This window comes from Stegostoma tigrinum, chromosome 22, assembly GCF_030684315.1.
Source record: "Stegostoma tigrinum isolate sSteTig4 chromosome 22, sSteTig4.hap1, whole genome shotgun sequence".
Taxonomy (NCBI): domain Eukaryota; kingdom Metazoa; phylum Chordata; class Chondrichthyes; order Orectolobiformes; family Stegostomatidae; genus Stegostoma; species Stegostoma tigrinum.
In genome coordinates, this window is record NC_081375.1 from 27,109,321 (window position 1) to 27,127,839 (window position 18,519).

Consider the following 18,519-nt stretch of genomic DNA (forward strand, 5'->3'; position numbering starts at 1 on the left):
CTAGAGTAGAATGGATCATTTTACACTCAATTATTTAAAGGGTCAAAAAAAGTAGAGAAATGGAGAGGAATATCAACATTTTAATTTAATTCTTATATCTAAAGATTTTTTTTAAAGTAACGTAGTCTAAGTAACAGAAAACTTGCTATTTCTCAATCAATCCAACATGAAGTTGCTTTACTAGGAACATCTAATTATTCACTGACCAATGGAAAGGAAATTGAAGCTTCAATTGTTTACAAATTTCATCACTTACCAACAATAGACATATTATTGTGGAACATTTAAATTAGCTCAGTAGATTGGGATATTTGATGAAATGGGAGACATCTTTTGCTTTCTGTTCATGACTGTTCAAAAAAAGCAATTGCAGTATTGTTTGTTTAACCTGGTTCTATTTAGCAAACTGAATTAAGTGACCTAAAAGTTGATTAGGGGGAGTATTTGTGAAAGTAGTGATGTTGATAAGCATTGCATAAGGTCAGATCAGGCATTAAAATGAAACCAAAAAAAAGAGACATAACTCAGCTGCAAATGCGTCAATGATGTTATTTAGATTGAATACAAGGGAAATGTGGCCAATAGTTGTTGATCATCAGTAATATATTTAAAATGTGCATAAATAAAGCACATTCCAAAGAGAAAATGACTGTGCAATCCAAAATTGCAGCACAAGTACTGAAGAAAGCAATTAGTAAACATAGTAAACATAGATGAGAGAATAAATGCAGGAAATATAACTAATGCACAGGAAATCTACTGCAGTATCTCAAAATTTGAAACAGAAAGAGACCAAGAAAATCAGTGATGGGCAATAAAACAGCTGTGGACGCAAAACTGCTAAAGATAAAGCAACCAAACTTGTGATTACACATCCAGTTTTAACAATTGCGGTCCTTTCAATGACAAGTAATAGGTAGTTAACAGGTAAAGTTTAAAAGGGGATTGGCAAATAAATTATTTTAGGTTTGGACACAAGCTCTTAAAACTGGCATCAAAGCAACTTACTTAATGTGCTCAGAGATAATGGGAACTGCAGATGCTGGAGAATCCAAGATAACAAATTGTGAAGCTGGGTGAACACAGAAGGCCAAGCAGCATCTCAGGAGCACAAAAGCTGACATTTCGGGCCCAGACCCTTCATCAGACTTAATATGCTAGTGGAATGAATATTGCTGTTGTGTACATTAATTGATGTTTGGTTTCTTTGTTGTCAGCATAAGAAAAAGTGGATATGGTTTGTGTGACTGGATGTCAGCACTGAACTCTCAAGGGATATTTAGCCAATTGTTAGGAACTCTTAAAAACTTAATACATTTTGAAAATGTGTAATTCAATTTTTAAGATCAAAACCTCAAGTCCAGCTGCTTCATTTACCATTATTTCCTTTAAATTCTCTGGGTGGCATTATTTTACCAAGTGAACAGGAAGATGTGAACAGCAAAGTGTATTCCAAATCAAAGATTATTACCTTGATGATTACCTACAGTGCTCAATATTTCAGTAATTTCACTACAAATTTATTGTGCAGTTCTCCCACCTGGTGACTACTTAAGTAAAGCTGCTGAAACAGATGGAATTGCTTAAAGTACAAAAGAGGTCAAGTTTTCTTTCCCCAGCAGGAATAAAATATTATCAGTGATTATATGCACAGTAGATAGCAAGTAGAAATACATAATTGTATCATCTGTGGTTCAGTTCACAACATATCCACATTGATTCAGAAAGATACAAATCTTGTTTCAGCATTTAAGCACAATAAACAAAGCTGACCTGTTGTTTCCAGGTGAAACATTAAACAAAGGCCAATTAACAAAGTCTGGCCAATATTTATTCTGTAAATAGACACTACAAAAACTTCACCCAGTTATCACCACATCTCTGTTTACAAGAGCCTGCATTTGAAGTATTAAATGTTTAATGTTTAAAGCACATTGGAATGTGCAAATGCCGGTCTTTATTGTTGCAGCAGATTTAAGTGTATAACATTTTTCCATACTTTGCATTCAAACTTGACCAAACTAAATGAGCAAAAAAGAGAAATTCAACAGATCTGGCAGCATCAGAACTACTTAATGCTGACACTGGAAGGGAAGATGTTTAGTGACTGTATTTTGCTGGAAGTGGTGGAAATGACAGAAGATGATCCTTTGAATGCAAAGGGGTGGAAAGTGTGGACAAGGAGGAACTCTAGTATTGTTTTGGAAAGGAGGAGAATAGATGCAGGCAGAAGTGTTTGAAGTGGGTTGGATATAGTTGGTGGAATGCAGGGTAAATCTCTGTTTCAGGAAAAGGAAGTTACGCCAGAGGCAGCCCAGTGGAAGGAGACATCAGAACAGAAGTGAAAGGGACAGAAAAACTAGGAGGACAAAATGATATCATTGCAGGCCATAGTGGAGGAAAAATTGTAGTCCAGGTAATCGTGACAGTTGGCAGGCTTGTAATGGATGTTAATGGACAGTCTATCAGTAGAAATGGAAACAGAAAGAAGGAAACAGTCCTAAGAATCAAAAAAGGATTATGATGCTTTATGTCAGTTCCACAATTTCCAGTTTTCTGGCCCTAGTAACCTTCCCTTAACCATTAATGTATAATTCTTCTATATGTTCACCCATCAAGCTGGTCTGAAGGCTCTATGTTTCTTCAATGGGAGAGGCCTGTACAGTCTCATCTACCACTGTCCTCTATCAGTGGCTGAACTCATTCTCACTCAACAACCTCTCCTTTAGCACATGTAACTCCTCCAAGTCAAATATGTCATTATGGATACTTGCATGTCCCACCCACAATTTTTTTTCTGATGCATTATTGATGATGTAGCTTTCTTCCATCATCTAGGATTGGAAAAATTCATTTTTACTAACAATTTCCATCCTTCTGTCACTTTACTTGTCCATTTCATTCTCTTCCTTAACTTCCATTTCTGTTCTGTTCACTAACAACTAATACAAACCCATTGACTCATGCAGTTACCTTGATTACACTTCGTCACACTCTAGCTGCTACAAGATTCAGTACCATTCTCCCAGTTTCTCCATCACTGTCATACTTGTTCTGATGATGCCACCTTCCACTGGCTGCCTCCAACATTACCTTCTCCCCCCTGCCTAAAAAAAAATCAAAGATCACCTTCCTGCCAAGTCTTCACCCCACACCCACACCCCCCCCCCCAAAGATTACCTTCCTGGTAGTTAAAAATGACAACGATTGAAACATTGTCATTTGGTTCGCAGCTGCCTCTAACTTCTTGCAAGCACAGAGGAGTCACGTTACAAGATCAACTGGTATTAGTTTGGCACACTGTTGTTTAGCAATTACAGAACAATTTCAGAACATCCAACAGTAGACATTCACTTGACTTTTTGCACACCTTGAACAACTATTATGGTCAGGATTAAGGAAGTTACCAATCACGATTTGCTCTTTTGGCACCTGAAATTATACTTCCAAAAGAAGCAAGGAAATTTCCACTTGCCCTACTACCAACTACTACTGTCTAAAGAGGATAACAGTGGACTGCAGTCAAGATACAAGCTGAATTTGTGATGTGTATGTAACACAGAAGCTAATAAAATGAAGGACCTCACTGGTGACCTAATCTGATAAGGATTTTTAATGAACCAGCTATTACAGGACACACATCTTCAGCAACATTGCGGGAACTATTTACCAATCCTACTAAAAAGACTAATTCATGAAGAAAGGAATCCTCCATCCACAGGTAGAGTCACTCCATTTATCATTGCACTCTTGTCACTGAGGAGGAAGATTATTGTATTCACCACATCTTCTACCTCTACAAAAAAGAGAAAGTTAAAAATTAAACTGTTAAATATGGTACACAACAATTCAGAATGTTGATTTAAAGACTAACTACATATCTGGTCGGTATGAAATGAAAATGAAAGTGACAGTGACAAAACCGAAAACTAGTGCCAGATATTTCCATAACTAACAAAACTATGACAAAGAAAGATAAGAAGACAACCAGAAATCTGACACCTGTTGAGCAAGGTTACTCAACTATGGTATAGCAGCAGTCGCAAATGTTTAGAGGGAAAAGAAATTCCACCCCCTTCCCAACATTAGGGCAATGGTGATAGAAGTGTGCCATTTCACTTATGTTCCTCCCCATTAAAAAAAACACTACATATGAAGTTTTATAAAACATTCAATACCTGAATAAGCACCTCTGTTTAAGCATTAAAGGCAATAAAAGAGATTGAGACATTCTACTATTGTTTCTGAGACAAAACTTACTCCCTGGGATCCGTAGAACTTCAGGAATTGGTCTGGCACAAAATACTTTGGCCAAGGGGACACTCCTATTAAGATTCAATTGCTGCAGATCCAGGATTGTTCGAACATTGATCCATCTCAAAACATTTTAAAAAGTCATCTGCCTGTTTATTGGCAATTAACTCCCTCACTGGCATTAGGGTCATGTTAGTTTAATAAATTCCAATCCTTGTTTTAAGCAAAGGGAATTCAGTCAGTGCTTTAAAAATATATGCAGCAAGGCTATTTTTATGGTAATGAAGTAGTAAGAGTGGTAACATGAAAGTCAACAGACCATCAAATACAAATTATACAACAAAATAGTTCTGTAGCTGTGGACAATAGTTATATTCAACTCTGATGAAATCAATTAAGAATGTGTGGGCTTTCTCCCAGTGTTGAGAGAAGTCAAAAATACATCTGTACTTGCTCATTCACCTGCAAACCTATGCAGTGGGATACGGGACAACATTCCTGCTGCTTTTGCTGGGTCACTCCATCCAATCCGACCCATTGCAGTCATCACTACAGTGGGGTTTATTGCATTCACTCGGATCTGAGAAAGCACAAAAAAAATCCTTTAAATGCTGTGTTTTTTTTTGGTCAAAGGCAGTCAAATACTTCTGCACTTCAAATCTTAGAATTCAAGAAATCAGTTTAAACTGAAATTCATTGCAGTTGCAGGAGATGAGCTAGCCAGAAAAGAGAAATTTGAACTAAATATATTCAGCCCGTTATAAAAAAATGGAAAATTACCACAATTTACTATAAAATTCCCATACCATATGTAAACCTGAAAACTGTTTCATGAACTGAAGAGGCTACTGAACACCCTCTAGTGGACCACTGTTGTATATCCAAAAGTAGAGGTTGTATTTGAAAAGAAATACAATATTGAAAAAGTGATATCAGGTGTTCTTTCAGAAATCAAACAGGAATTCTGAAACAATGGAGCAATATGAAAGAACCAGTTCCTAATCACACTGTGGGCATTGATATTTAGAATTTACACCACTATGAGTGAATAGATGATGTCAAGGTTCAAGTTTAACTTCATACATTTGACTCAAGTACCATACAAGCTTGATAGTCTACAACATTCAGCCTTGGCCAGTTGAATTCTAGAGATATCCTTTCCACGGTCAGATGACGTGGCCATTGTGGTTTTAGGCACAAGCCCAAGCCCAAGCATCAAATTGTAACTAAAGAGAAATCAGCAACTTGCAGGAAAACAAACATGTTCCCTCAACAACATCATCAATCAAGATAGAGAACACTGATTTCCTTAAATTCTCCCAATCTTAAAAAGCAGAACATTCCTATGAGTGAGGTGCTAGCATTTTAAAAGCTGTAAGAAAGCAATTCTTCAAAAAGACCAAAACATCTTAAAAGCAGTTTCAAGGAAGTGTACAAAATTACCTTATATTCACTTACATGTTGTGATATGACACAACATTTCATTACATTTACCAAAAGGATGTGGATGCTTGGGAGAGGGTGCAGAGGAGGTTCACCAGGATGTTGCCTGGTATGGAGGGCGCTAGCTATGAAGAAAGGTTAAGTAGATTAGGATTATTTACATTAGATGCTATTCTATACACCAGTAAACCTCCTGTAACAATGATACTCATTGATACTTAAAGCTTCCTGCATCTTATTATGCAGACTAGAACTCATCATATTTAGAACATGAAACATTCACTGCTTGGCTGAAATAGGTGTTCAGTATTAATCAAGAGGGAAAATTGAATAATGATTTACATTTTGTGGTTTAGCAAATGGAAAAAAAATCTTTAGCAGCAAAAATGTACAGCACTTCTAAATCAGTATCACTTCACACTTTGTAGGACTTTTTCATTTAATTCTGTAGAAAAGATCAAATATTCATTGATTAGCAGCTGGGCGTAGATGGTAGAAAAGCAAATCTGTAGTAACCAGGTTTTTCTATTTGAAGTGCAGTTAATCTGTCGCTGATATCAAAGGACTCACTCTTCATCTCCCATTCACAATGTACCAGCTACTGTTAGGCTTCTGTTGAACGCACTGGGGAATTGCTACCTCTATCTTCAGGCTATACGTAGAACACTGAATATTGCTACAATAGAGAAGGTCCAAACCTAGCTGATCATTAAAGATCAGACTAAAAGGTCAACAGATGTCCTAATGAATGAATAATGATTTTTTTTTTAAAAAACACCTTTTAGGAAGGCTATGGAATCTAAAAAGTCAGCCAGTAGCTTGCATCTTTCAATGCCTACCTTGTGTGGTCCCAACTCAAGTGCCATCACTTTTGTTAGCATGTCCACAGCTCCTTTTGAGGCACCTTTAAACAGCAAGGGCAAAAAGATGCATTTAAAGAGGCAACTTGCTCTCCTAATGGACTCTTGTAGTTAAGAGGTGCTACCATAATCAATTCTTAATTGTTACATTTATGGGGCAGTAACTGACAGAAGGGGACAGCACAATATCAGCCAAGATGTCCCTCAGAGCTTTTTATTCAGTGCGTACATATGCTCGTGCACACATAATCAGAAAGTTTTAGGGGGGGGGCGGTGGTAGTCGGTTAACCGTGGAAAATATGTTTAACTAGTAACATTCATTCACAAAAATGAGGTGCTTTAATTACTGAATGCACTTTAGAAGTCAACAATTAAAACTTTGGGCTTCAGTTGAGGAAGCAGCAGTTGCCTCGTTAAAAAGGAAATCAGGGGATAAAGGATCAGAAGTACATACATTATTTCTTCAGGTTAAATAAATTTGCATTGACTTACTGGTTTTATTAGAACAGTTTTACTCCCTGTGAAACACTTATTTACTAAGGCAAGGGGAGGGTAAACAGAAAAGATGTCAACATCAGCTTCAAGAAAATTAAACTTTGAGCAGAGATAATTGTAGCTAGGCATAAAAATTTAGTCAAGTCAAGCTGCATTTATTGATCTGAAAGAAAGGCTTACAATTAAGTAGCTATTTGAAAAGCAGCTGTCAATTCATTAAACTCAGTCACATATGCTTTGATTATATCATCTATCATTTCAAGTATCAGCTTGCCTCATTTGGAAGCATTCACAATCCCATAAAGGAAGTTCTGTAATCAAGTCCCATTCAAAGACAAATACAAAAATCAAGGCTGACTTAACACAAAAGTACCACTACTTAAGTAGACAAAAAAAATCACAAGCACTTCACATTCAAAGCAACAAGGAGGCAAAGAAAAATGAAAATGTACTTTCCCCAAAGAATTTTAAAAAGGAAACCAGACCAGTGAAGTTAAAGTATCCACAGCTAGTGTAAAATGCATGGTGGCATGGGATTTTAATATTGTAAAACATCAAGTGGGGAATTTGTCTTTGGTTTAGATTATAATTTGTCTGCAATAGTATTTATTCAAAAAACAAAAAGAACAGCAAGGGCTGGAAACAGACCGGAAACATTAAACCAGTTTCTTTCCAAAGGCACTGCCATAACCCACGCGCATTTTGAATTAGTGTTTAGCTAATGTTGTCTTTGGATTATTAAAAGCAGTCCAACTTGATCTTTCCAAATATGCACAGGAGATTCTGAAGAAAAGTTCAGGCTGATTACAAAGTGAAGAATTTTGCAATTTCCTGAAATTTGCAACTGTATAAAAGAAATAGCTGCCATAAATTGTGACTTATTGTGCTACCAATTCCAAAATATACACTAAAAGACTTAGTTCACAAAGAGATGGATAAAGCAAGGGACAGCACTCACAGTATACAGCATGATCTCTCAAAGCACACTTGGATGCCTGGCTGGAGATGTTCACAATAGAACCACCTTCTCCACGACACATCATCCCCTTTGCAATTATCTTTTGAAAACAAAGAAAACTTCAATTACTTCTGAAATTGCTGCAGTAGCAATCCATGGAAGTTGTGCAGAAATATCGCTCACGTTAGGAGTCATGAGATGTAGATGGTAACTACCATTGAACAAAATATGCTCCACAAAGGTGTAACAGCTGACAGGTTTATATTGGCAACTCTCACGGGAACCTCCTGGTCACTCATGGCTTATAAGGGAGATGAGATATGCAAAGTAGTTTCACTCCCATCACCTAGCCGGCCTATTCAACTCAGAACACTGGGTTTCAAAACAGAATTTGAAAGAGACCCACAGCCTGGTTAGAGAAGATTCACCTCTCATTTCTGAGAGAGGCCAAATTCAAATTGACCTGGAAAATGTAAGGTTAAGTTCAGTTGGCAGCTAGGAGGTCAATGCAATGTTAGCATTCATTTCAAGATGTCTAGAATAGCAGGTACATAGCACTGAGGCTGCCCAAGGCTCTGGTTAGACCGCAGTTGGAATATTTCAGCTATACAGAGAAGGTATATAGCCAAAATGTTCCAAATGTGGTCTGACCAAAGAAGGAAGCCTAGAGAGGGTAGGAGAATAGGAGTTGAGCAAACTTGATGTGCCAAATGCCTTAATTCTACTCCTATATCTTATGGTAAGATTTTGACTACCCCAAGTTCAGAGACTAGATGATCTTAGCCTACCTCCACTGCAGTAACTAAAATAAAAACTGTGGATGCTGTAAATCAGAGACAAAAATTGAAATTGCTGGAAAAGCTCAGCAGGCCTGGCAGCATCTGTGGAGCGAAATCGGAGTTAATGTTTCAGGTCCAGTGACCTTTCCTCACAACAGACACTTCTGAGGAATGGTCACCGGACCTGAAACATTAACTCTGATTTTTCTCCACAGATGCTGCCAGACCTGCTGAGCTTTTCCAGCAATTTCAATTTTTGTCTCAGCAACTAATGGTCTTGGTGAAATGGCAAGGGACAAGAAATTAGTTTGGTTTTCATCCCTAGCTAGGATGTAGTAACATCTGTGTGAAAGGGCATTCAATAAAGACAGAATAAGACTATACTGAAGCCCTGCAGAGAACTCCCTGACACCTACTGTTCAAGTACACACAAGGAATGGGCCTAATCCTGGACATCAGCCACTACTTGTGGCATTACAGTTCAGAAAAGCCAAAAAACCCAACTAAACGTAGTCAAAATCTTACAATAAGATATAGGAGTAGAATTAAGCCATTTGGCCCATCAAGTACGCTCCATCATTCAGTTATGGTTGTTTTGCACAACTCCTATTATCCTACCTTTGCTAGGCTCAGAGGCTTCTCTAGGCTTCCTTCTCTGATCAGACCGCATTTGGAACATTTTGGCTATTTGGCAGTTAAGTTTTTTTAATACTCAAATCAGAAGAAATAAATGTGTATATCATCTATTCCTCACTTGGTCACACTCCTACTGCTGGTGTCTACATCAGTTTCATAACTAATCTACCAAGGACAAAGCAAAATTTCCAATTTTGGGATGACACTAGAGAATTCACATGATCACAGTGGTGCGGGTTATCCGAATCAGCATTACAGTGTTAAAGCACCAGCGAACTGCTTCACTGGTTAAATGCAATTCACCCAAGATTCAAACTCTCCTTACTAACAGGCAAGTTTCACTAGTTCCCTGCTGAATGGAAGTGTTACATGCAGGTTCTGCCTGAACTTGGAGGCGCATACTCTGCAAAAGCACCTCAATCTCTAGTATCATTCTCAGCAAACTTTCAGCCTCACATTCTTGAGCTTTCAACTGCCTATTCCCTCAACCAGAGCGTTACTTAGTTTAAAAACAATATAATCTCATTGAAAATTATATATTTATTCGCAAGAAAATTGACATCTTTAAAAACTACATCCACACTTCAAAGTCTTACCTGTGAAACATGCAACAGTGCTTTCACATTAACGTCAAATAATCTGAAAATCAGATACAGAAAAGATAAAGATAATAGAATGAGTCTAAAATTAGAAAACAAGTTAGCTGATAGTTTTATTCTCCTATCATAAGCTATCCAGCTCTATAGATATTGCCCAGCTCAGAATCTGCAATGTTAGATCAGTATTTTGGATGGCAGCTGGCTTCATTCAAATTAAAAATCAGTCACTTAACCACCAGCAGGTAGGCAGTATGGACACCAAAGCAGGACACAAGTTTCCATTGCAGCCTCGGGACCTCCATGTCCCAATGTTCTAGTCTCCTCTGGAAGAAGTGAATGCCTTGCCAGCCCTTGTATTTCACATCCATCCATAAAATTGGCTCCCTTTAATTGATCCCAGTACCAGCATTAATTATCTACACGCTCCACTCATACCAGTCTTTCAATTTAGTCTACCTCCACTTAATCAGATGCTATTTCCTGTTTCCTTTCTTGCCCACATGAACAGAAAAAGCACCAAATGCTCAAAAAGAAACATGCTTTGCATCTTGCCCACTTTCCTCTAACTGCATGTCTTGTGCAAACAGTGGCTTTTATATACCCAGAGCTAGGTTCTGGAGGGCAGTTACCCTTCAGTCAATATTCTGTCTCTTCTCCTTCTTCCCATAACAAGCTTCTTCCTAGATACAAGAAGTTACAGAAATTGTGGGTATTGTATAAACAGTTGGAAAGCTTTAAAATTTGGCAAGTTAATGTACTACCAACCAAGTGAAGCAATCCAGTTGTCCCTTTCTCCCATTTTACCTTGCAAGTTTAAATTACCCTTGTGCTCTCCAATTTTTCTTTTGATTTTAGTTGTTGGCTGACAACCAAGATATACATATTTTCTTAAGTGTTGTCAAGACCATCGACAGTCTCTGTACCAAAAACAAACCCATTCCACTGCTGCTCAAGAACAGAGAAGTAATCAAGGACAGTAAGGCAGTCAGAGCTTGAGTGTCTTTGATTCCATCCTGCAGCATGATTCGCACTTTAGCACAACCCCACACCAGCACAAGCTACAGCAGGCAGCTGAAAAAAAACACCTTAGGAGCAAATGGGATCCCTACACAAGCACTAAAAATATAATTAACACTCGTTTCCCTTATCTGATGGAGCGCACAAGCCAGGAGAATGCAAACGTCATCCATTTTCACAAGAATGAAAGGTGACTGGTTTGACAGCAGTAACTACAAAAGGAACCTCGCAGCTGTCAGCAGCTGGAAAATTTCACAAGAATCCTCCTCAAACCTCCCTTCTCCAAGATCGCAATGCAGATTCTGTTCTAAGTGGGGGAAAAACAGACAGATGATCTTCCTTGCACAGCTATGAGAGAAATGCAGGGAGCAACACCAAACCTTTACATGGCTTTCTTGGGCTTCAAAGACCTTCAACATTGTCAGCTGTGGGAGATTATGGAGCGTCCTCCTCCATTTCAGCTGCCTCCAGAGTTTGGCACTGTCTACCACCTGCTCCAGGAAGACACACAAGCCATGATCCTAAGCAATGCATTCACCCCAGACCCAATTCTGGGGTGAAGTGAAGCAGTATCATTGCACCAAATACTTTGTGATCTTCCTTTTTGCTAAGATCCAGCTCACCCTCAGTGAGCTTGGAAGCAGAGGAAAACCTTCAAGAGCACCCTGAAAAGTTTCTATTTGGCTCCTCTTTGGACTGTTGTGTGAATTTGATGGGCTGAATGGCTGTCTGCACACTGTAGGAAATCTATGATTCCTTGGATATACCAAAATATCTTCGTCAGAAATCACTTTTGTAAAGTTTTTCCAGACAACCTCTACTTTGATTGCACTCTCATACTGGATCCCTCATCACATTTAGAAGTAAACAGGAAGGGGACTAATTTAAATTATTCCTCGCTCTGCCTGTTAAATGAAAAATAACAACTTCTTACACAATGATCAGCAATGATAGTCAGAGTATTACCAACAATAATTTGGCCATTCAGCCTATTTCCCTGTATCATCACCAGATCCAACGATGCACTGGTCCAAAAACAAAACAAAAGAAGTCCTCCTGAACACATTTCAGCACTTCCTTCTCCTCCTTACATTAACATAATCCAAATCTACAGGAAGCCCCTCCAATATTATCACTACAGACCTGGTACATTTGAGAGTTCCCTGTAGAATTTCCTCTATTTGTCACTATTTGGAAGCCTGGAAAATACTCCCAAATAGCACGATTTATGGCTTTCACTCTTCAGCCAAATGGCTTGTGTCTCTTTCCAATACCACGTCCTCCCAAAGATCAGTATTACAACTCCACTTTTGTATTGCTGAATACTACATGTTCAGCCAGTCCCTCTCATTTTAAACCACATCATGTTCCTACATGGATATTAGTGCTCAAGCAGATCCAAAAAAAAACAGTTCTATACCTTTTAAATAAAAAAACTTTAAAAAGTTAAAAACAGACAAGTTATGAGCAAAACTGTAGGTTTTCTATAACAAACATGTTGCCTTTGTTTTCTTAATTGGGTTCAGACTCAACACTGAACATTTCAGCTTACAAAATGCTCCCTCACAGGGAAACCTATTAGAGCACAACTAAGGAAATACAAAGCAAACTATTTAGGCAATTTATGTAAATGTACACACAGCTTTAATGCGAGAATGTGACTATTTATTCCCAAGATAATTTCAAAATGCATATTAGATTTTTCCTTCGTGTACAAGTCTTGTTTCTAAATAAAAGAAAACTAGGTCAGATTTTTACATTATCTTTTACATACTTATCAAATGCATCCTCTGTGACACTTAGGAAGGGCTGCAAAATGGCAACTGCAGCATTGTTCACTAAAAGATCTATACGGCCTATATCTTTTAGAGAATTTTCCGTGGCTTCCCAATCGCTGATGTCCACACAAATAGTCAACATCTTAGGGGACTAAAAAAGATAAAAACAAAATCCTCATTAAATATGGGCGAGCTCATTTAGGAGTATGCATTACTGAATACAGATCAAGTGGTTAATCATCTACAGAATAAAACTGGTACAAAATTGATTTAACTAAATGAGTCAAATTTTGCAACTCCTCAGCTCAGATAATAGCAGTGGAGAGATCTATTCATTCATTTTACCTCCTGTTTGAGAATTTTCTGTTTTTTGTTTCGCAGCATCTCCAGAACTGTACTTCCAGTTAACTTCAACACTGGAAAGAACATTTAAAAACTCAAGACATCATAATCTAACTTAAAGAATTATTTTATTCAACTGGACTGGAAACCTGTTCACGCTGTAAAGTCAGTCAGCATGTTTTTACATACCTCCTGAACAAGGCTATCCAAGTCAGATTGTGTCCTGCTTAATGCAATAACTTCTGCACCACATTCTAGTAATGCCTTAGCAGTGGCTCTTCCAATGCCTGCAACAAATATTGTTAGTATGAAATAAAGAACAAGTAAAATTTCAAAATCTAATCCCCACCACACACCTAGTCACATCCCTCCTTTTTCCCTCCCACCACCACAATCCGCATCACCACCCCATTCCAACCCCTAAAACCAATCCTCCACCCATTCCCCAGGATTGCAGTCACAGATCCGATGAACATTTAATCCAAAAATTCCAGTACAACAACTTCAGCAGAAATTAAACACAGAACGTAGAACATTACAGCACAGTACAGGCCCTTCAGCCCTCGACGTTGTGCCGACCTGTCATACCGATCTGAAGCCCATCTAACCTACACTATTCCATGTTCGTCCATATGCTTGTCCAACGACGACTTAAATGTACTTAAAGTTGGCGAATCTACTACCGTTGCAGGCAAAGCATTCCATTCCCTTACTACTGAGTAAAGAAACTACCTCTGACATCTGTCCTATATCTTTCACCCCTCAATTTAAAGCTATGCCCCCTTGTGCTCACTCTCACCATCCTAGGAAAAAGGCTCTCCCTATCCACCCTATCTAACCCTCTGATTATTTTATATGTCTCAATTAAGTCACCTCTAAACCTTCTTCTCTCTAATGAAAACAGCCTCAAGTCCCTCAGCCTTTCCAAATCATATCTGGAGACAACACAGAGTCAGATAACTTTATCAAAATATGTTGGCATCAAATTTTGATTGGTTAATGGTATCCTGCCAACCAAATTTTAACTATTCCACTAAATAGTGGAATTAATAAAATTCCCCAGGCACAACAGCACTATGGACACCACCCCCAACCTCCTTCCTTTTCTATCTCACCCAGAAGAAAGGCTAATGGAATTAAAACTAGAACCCAGATCCCAGGTGCAAGACAGCTGGTGAGACTTGACTTTCAGCTTAAAGAAAGTAGAGAGATGATGGCCTAACAGTGCATAAAACGTCTGTAAAATTCAACTAAACCATAGGCACAAAGAAACATGGATACATGGCCGGAGACCCCACCGATGACGTCACATCCGCCACCGCCGGGCACACCACTTCCGGGACCGCTGCTGCAGTCACCGCCACCACTTCCAGTTACAACACCACACACACCACCCTCACCGCAGCTGCTGCCGCCCACCCCGCTCCTCCCACCACCGACAGAACCCTGCCCACAGCCGACGACCTCATCGCTCCGCCCACAACCTCCACAGCCAGCAACCCCAGTGAAGACAGCCACACTGAGCCCTGCCGCATCTTCACCATCTCCCCAGACCTCCCACTGACTGAGGACGAACAGTCAGTCCTAACCTTTGTCCCCCTACAACCACACATCAACGAATACCAGTCACGGTCGGACATAGAGCAGTTTTTCTGCCGTCTTCGCCTCCATGCCTACTTCTTCAACCGGGAACCCAACCCTCCTTCCACTGACCCCTTCACCCGCTTCCAACACAAGTCCTCCTCCTGGACACCACCCCCAGGCCTCCTACCCTCCCTCGACCTCTTCATCTCCAACTGCCGTCGAGACATTAACCACCTCAACCTCTCCACCCCTCTCACCCACTCCAACCTCTCCCCCGCAGAACAGGCAGCCCTCCGCTCCCACCCCAACCTCACCATCAAACCCGCAGACAAGTGTGGTGCACTGACCTCTACATCGCCGAGGCCAAATGCCAACTCTCCGACACCACCTCCTACGGCCCCCTTGATCATGACCCCACCCCCGAGCACCGAACCATCATCTCCAACACCATTCATGACCTCATCACCTCAGGGGACCTCCCACCCACAGCCTCCAACCTCATTGCTCCCCAACCCCGCACGGCCCGTTTCTATCTCCTTCCCAAAATCCACAAACCTGCCTGCCCTGGTTGACCCATTGTCTCAGCCTGTTCCTGCCCCACCGAACTCATCTCCACCTATCTGGACTCCATTTTCTCCCCTTTGGTCCAGGAACTCCCTACCTACATCTGTGACACCACCCACGCCCTCCAGAACTTCCAATTCCCTGGCCCCCAACACCTCATTTTCACCATGGACGTCCAGTCCCTATACAGCTGTACTCCGCATGCAGATGGCCTCAAGGCCCTCCGCTTCTTCCTGTCCCGCAGGCCTGACCAGTGCCCCTCCACCGACACCCTCATCCGCCTAGCCAAACTCGTCCTCACCCTCAACAACTTCTCTTTCGATTCCTCCCACTTCCTACAGACAAAGGGGGTGGCCATGGGCACCCGCATGGGCCCCTGCTATGCCTGCCTCTTTGTAGGTTACGTGGAACAGTCCCTCTTCCGCACCTACACAGGCCCCAAACCCCAACTCTTCCTCCGTTACATTGATGACTGCATCGGCGCCGCCTCTTGCTCCCCAGAGGAGCTCGAACAGTTCATCCACTTCACCAACACCTTCCACCCCAAACTTCAGTTCACCTGGGCCATCTCCAGCACATCCCTCACTTTCCCGGACCTCTCAGTCTCCATCTCAGGTAACCAGCCTTTGACTGATGTCCATTTCAAGCCCACCGACTCCCACAGATACCTAGAATACACCGCCTCATACCCACCCTCCTGCAAAAATTCCATCCCCTATTCCCAATTCCTCCACCTCCGCTCCCGCACATCCCAGATGTCCAAGTTCTTCAAGGACCACAACTTTCCCCTCACAGTGGTTGAAAACGCCCTTGACCGCGTCTCCCGCAACACATCCCTCACACCCCACCCCTGCCACCGCCACAACCGCCCTCAGAAGATCCCCCTCGTTCTCACACACCACCCCACCAACCTCCGGATACAACGCATCATCCTCCGACACTTCCGCCATCTACAATCCGACCCCACCACCCAAGACGTTTTTCCATCCCCACCCTTGTCTGCTTTCCGGAGAAACCACTCTCTCCATGACTCCCTTGTTCGCTCCACACTGCCCTCCAACCCCACCACACCCGGCACCTTCCCCTGCAACCGCAGGAGATGCTACACTTGCCCCCACACCTCCTCCCTCAGCCCCATCCCAGGCCCCAAGATGACTTTCCACATTAAGCAGAGGTTCACCTGCACATCTGCCAATGTGGTATACTGTATCCATTATACCCGGTGTGGCTTCCTCTACATTGGGGAAACCAAGCGGAGGCTCGGGGACCGCTTTGCAGAACACCTCTGCTCGGTTCGCAATAAACAACTGCACCTCCCAGTCGCAAACCATTTCCACTCCCCCTCCCATTCTTTAGATGACACGTCCATTCATGGGCCTCCTGCACTGCCACAATGATGCCACCCGAAGGTTGCAGGAACAGCAACTCATATTCCGCTTGGGAACCCTGCAGCCCAATGGTATCAATGTGGACTTCACCAGCTTCAAAATCTCCCATTCCCCCACCGCATCCCAAAACCAGCCCAGTTCGTCCCCTCCCCCCACTGCACCACACAACCAGCCCAGCTCTTCCCCTCCACCCACTGTATCCCAAAACCAGTCCAGCCTGTCTCCGCCCCCCAACCTGTTCTTCCTCTCACTCATCCCTTCCTCCCACCCCAAGCCGCACCTCCATCTCCTACCTACTAACCTCATCCCACCTCCTTGACCTGTCCGACTTCCCTGGACTGACCTATCCCCTCCCTACCTATACTCTCCTCTCCACCTGTCTTTTTTTCTCTCCATCTTCGGTCCGCCTCCCACTCTCTCCCTATTTATTCCAGAGCCCTCACCCCATCCCCCTCTCTGATGAAGGGTCTAGGTCCGAAACGTCAGCTTTTGTGCTCCTGAGATGCTGCTGGGCCTGCTTTGTTCATCCAGCCTCACATTTTATTATCTTGGATTCTCCAGCATCTGCAGTTCGCATTATCACCTATTCAACAGCAAATGTAGTTTCAGGAATAATAAAGAAATCCTGTATATAAAGAGCAATTATATATTGTGAAATTAATTCCTGGATTGAGATGTGGAGGATAAACTATTGGACCATTTAACAATTCTGTGGGAAGACCACACGAGAACTGTTATGAACGTCAGAGACATACATTTCATTAGTCAAATACTGGTTAACTAAAGTTCACAGGTTAACTAGAATGTTTATTTCTGGTAATATGTTACTAGGGAGTAGAATCCCACTGAGTTCAGTAATGCTGTAAAAAGACCTCGCAGACTCAGAACAAAGGTCAACCTATTCAACATGGAGAACAGCTTATCCAAAAATGGGAAAGTTGCATTGTCAGATACAACTCAGTTTGATAAGGTGATGAATAACTCGCCCAGGGAGCAGGTAGGTATATCCATACCTGGATGTCCCAGAGATGGATTACACAGAAGGCCTTCCTTTAAAATTGAGTGATTTTTCTGAAGCTCTTCACTAGCTTTTGAAGTATCAGTTTCTTACAAGTTGTAAAAACATCACAAAACTTGTCACTGAGAAGCACATATTAGGACAAGTAGTCAAAAGCTAATCCCAAGGAGCACCATGAGGCATACAGTGATAGGTAGATGTAACAAGTTGTGGAGCTTGGAATCAAGGTTGTTAAAGACACAGCAACTAGATGCAAAGTGATTGAGATCAAGAATACTCCAGAGGCCACAATTAGTGGGGAAGATTACAGAAATAGTACAACAAATTGAAACACTGGTCCCCAGGTTTCTGTTCCTTTAAGAAGTTACAATGTATTAGTGACAGCCCCTCTGATAGGCAGGGAAAAGGAAAAGTTTGAACACATCCAGTCCAGGTTTGTGCGAGATTTAGAGAGACAGAGAATGCAGGACCTCAGAGGCTACCAAGGGGACTGGACGATAGCGGCCGAGGCCTGACTCCCCGCTACTTTCCCCGGGCTTCTTACCTTTCCCGGCGCCCGTAACCAGGGCTCGTTTGTGGGCTAGGCTCTGCTCCATCCTCCCAGGGCCCCAGTCAAGGGCTTTGAACGGGTGAGCCCTGACCTCTGGGTAACGAGACTAAAGTAAACTCCCTCTTCACCGACACGGAATACTCCAGCCTACGTCCTCACTTGGTCTCTAAACTGCAGCGATTTACACTCAGATTGGTTCAAGCTGAGCCACCCGACACCTCCCCCTTTTCAGAAGCACCACCCACTGCTTCTGA

At 41.5% G+C, this 18,519-nt stretch overlaps 1 protein-coding gene across 3 annotated transcripts; it reads right to left on the minus strand.

The window, feature by feature from the left end:
• Positions 1-1,338: 1,338 nt before the first annotated feature.
• On the minus strand, positions 1,339-18,519 carry dcxr (dicarbonyl/L-xylulose reductase). 3 transcript variants are annotated; one of them, XM_059653710.1, is made up of 9 exons: positions 18,260-18,519; positions 13,351-13,448; positions 12,816-12,970; positions 10,022-10,064; positions 8,011-8,110; positions 5,698-5,822; positions 4,717-4,834; positions 3,181-3,796; positions 1,339-3,129 (listed from the first exon to the last, which is right to left on the minus strand). In XM_059653710.1, the coding sequence occupies exons 1-8, from the start codon at positions 18,309-18,311 to the stop codon at positions 3,693-3,695; spliced, it is 795 nt and encodes a 264-aa protein (XP_059509693.1). In that variant the 5' UTR covers positions 18,312-18,519; the 3' UTR covers positions 1,339-3,129; positions 3,181-3,692. The 3 variants fall into 3 exon arrangements, with proteins under 3 accessions (XP_059509693.1, XP_048411150.1, XP_059509695.1); XM_048555193.2 differs by lacking the exon at positions 5,698-5,822 and adding an exon at positions 6,537-6,601 and having other exon boundaries at positions 18,260-18,504; XM_059653712.1 differs by lacking the exons at positions 1,339-3,129; positions 3,181-3,796 and adding an exon at positions 6,537-6,601 and having other exon boundaries at positions 4,729-4,834; positions 18,260-18,511.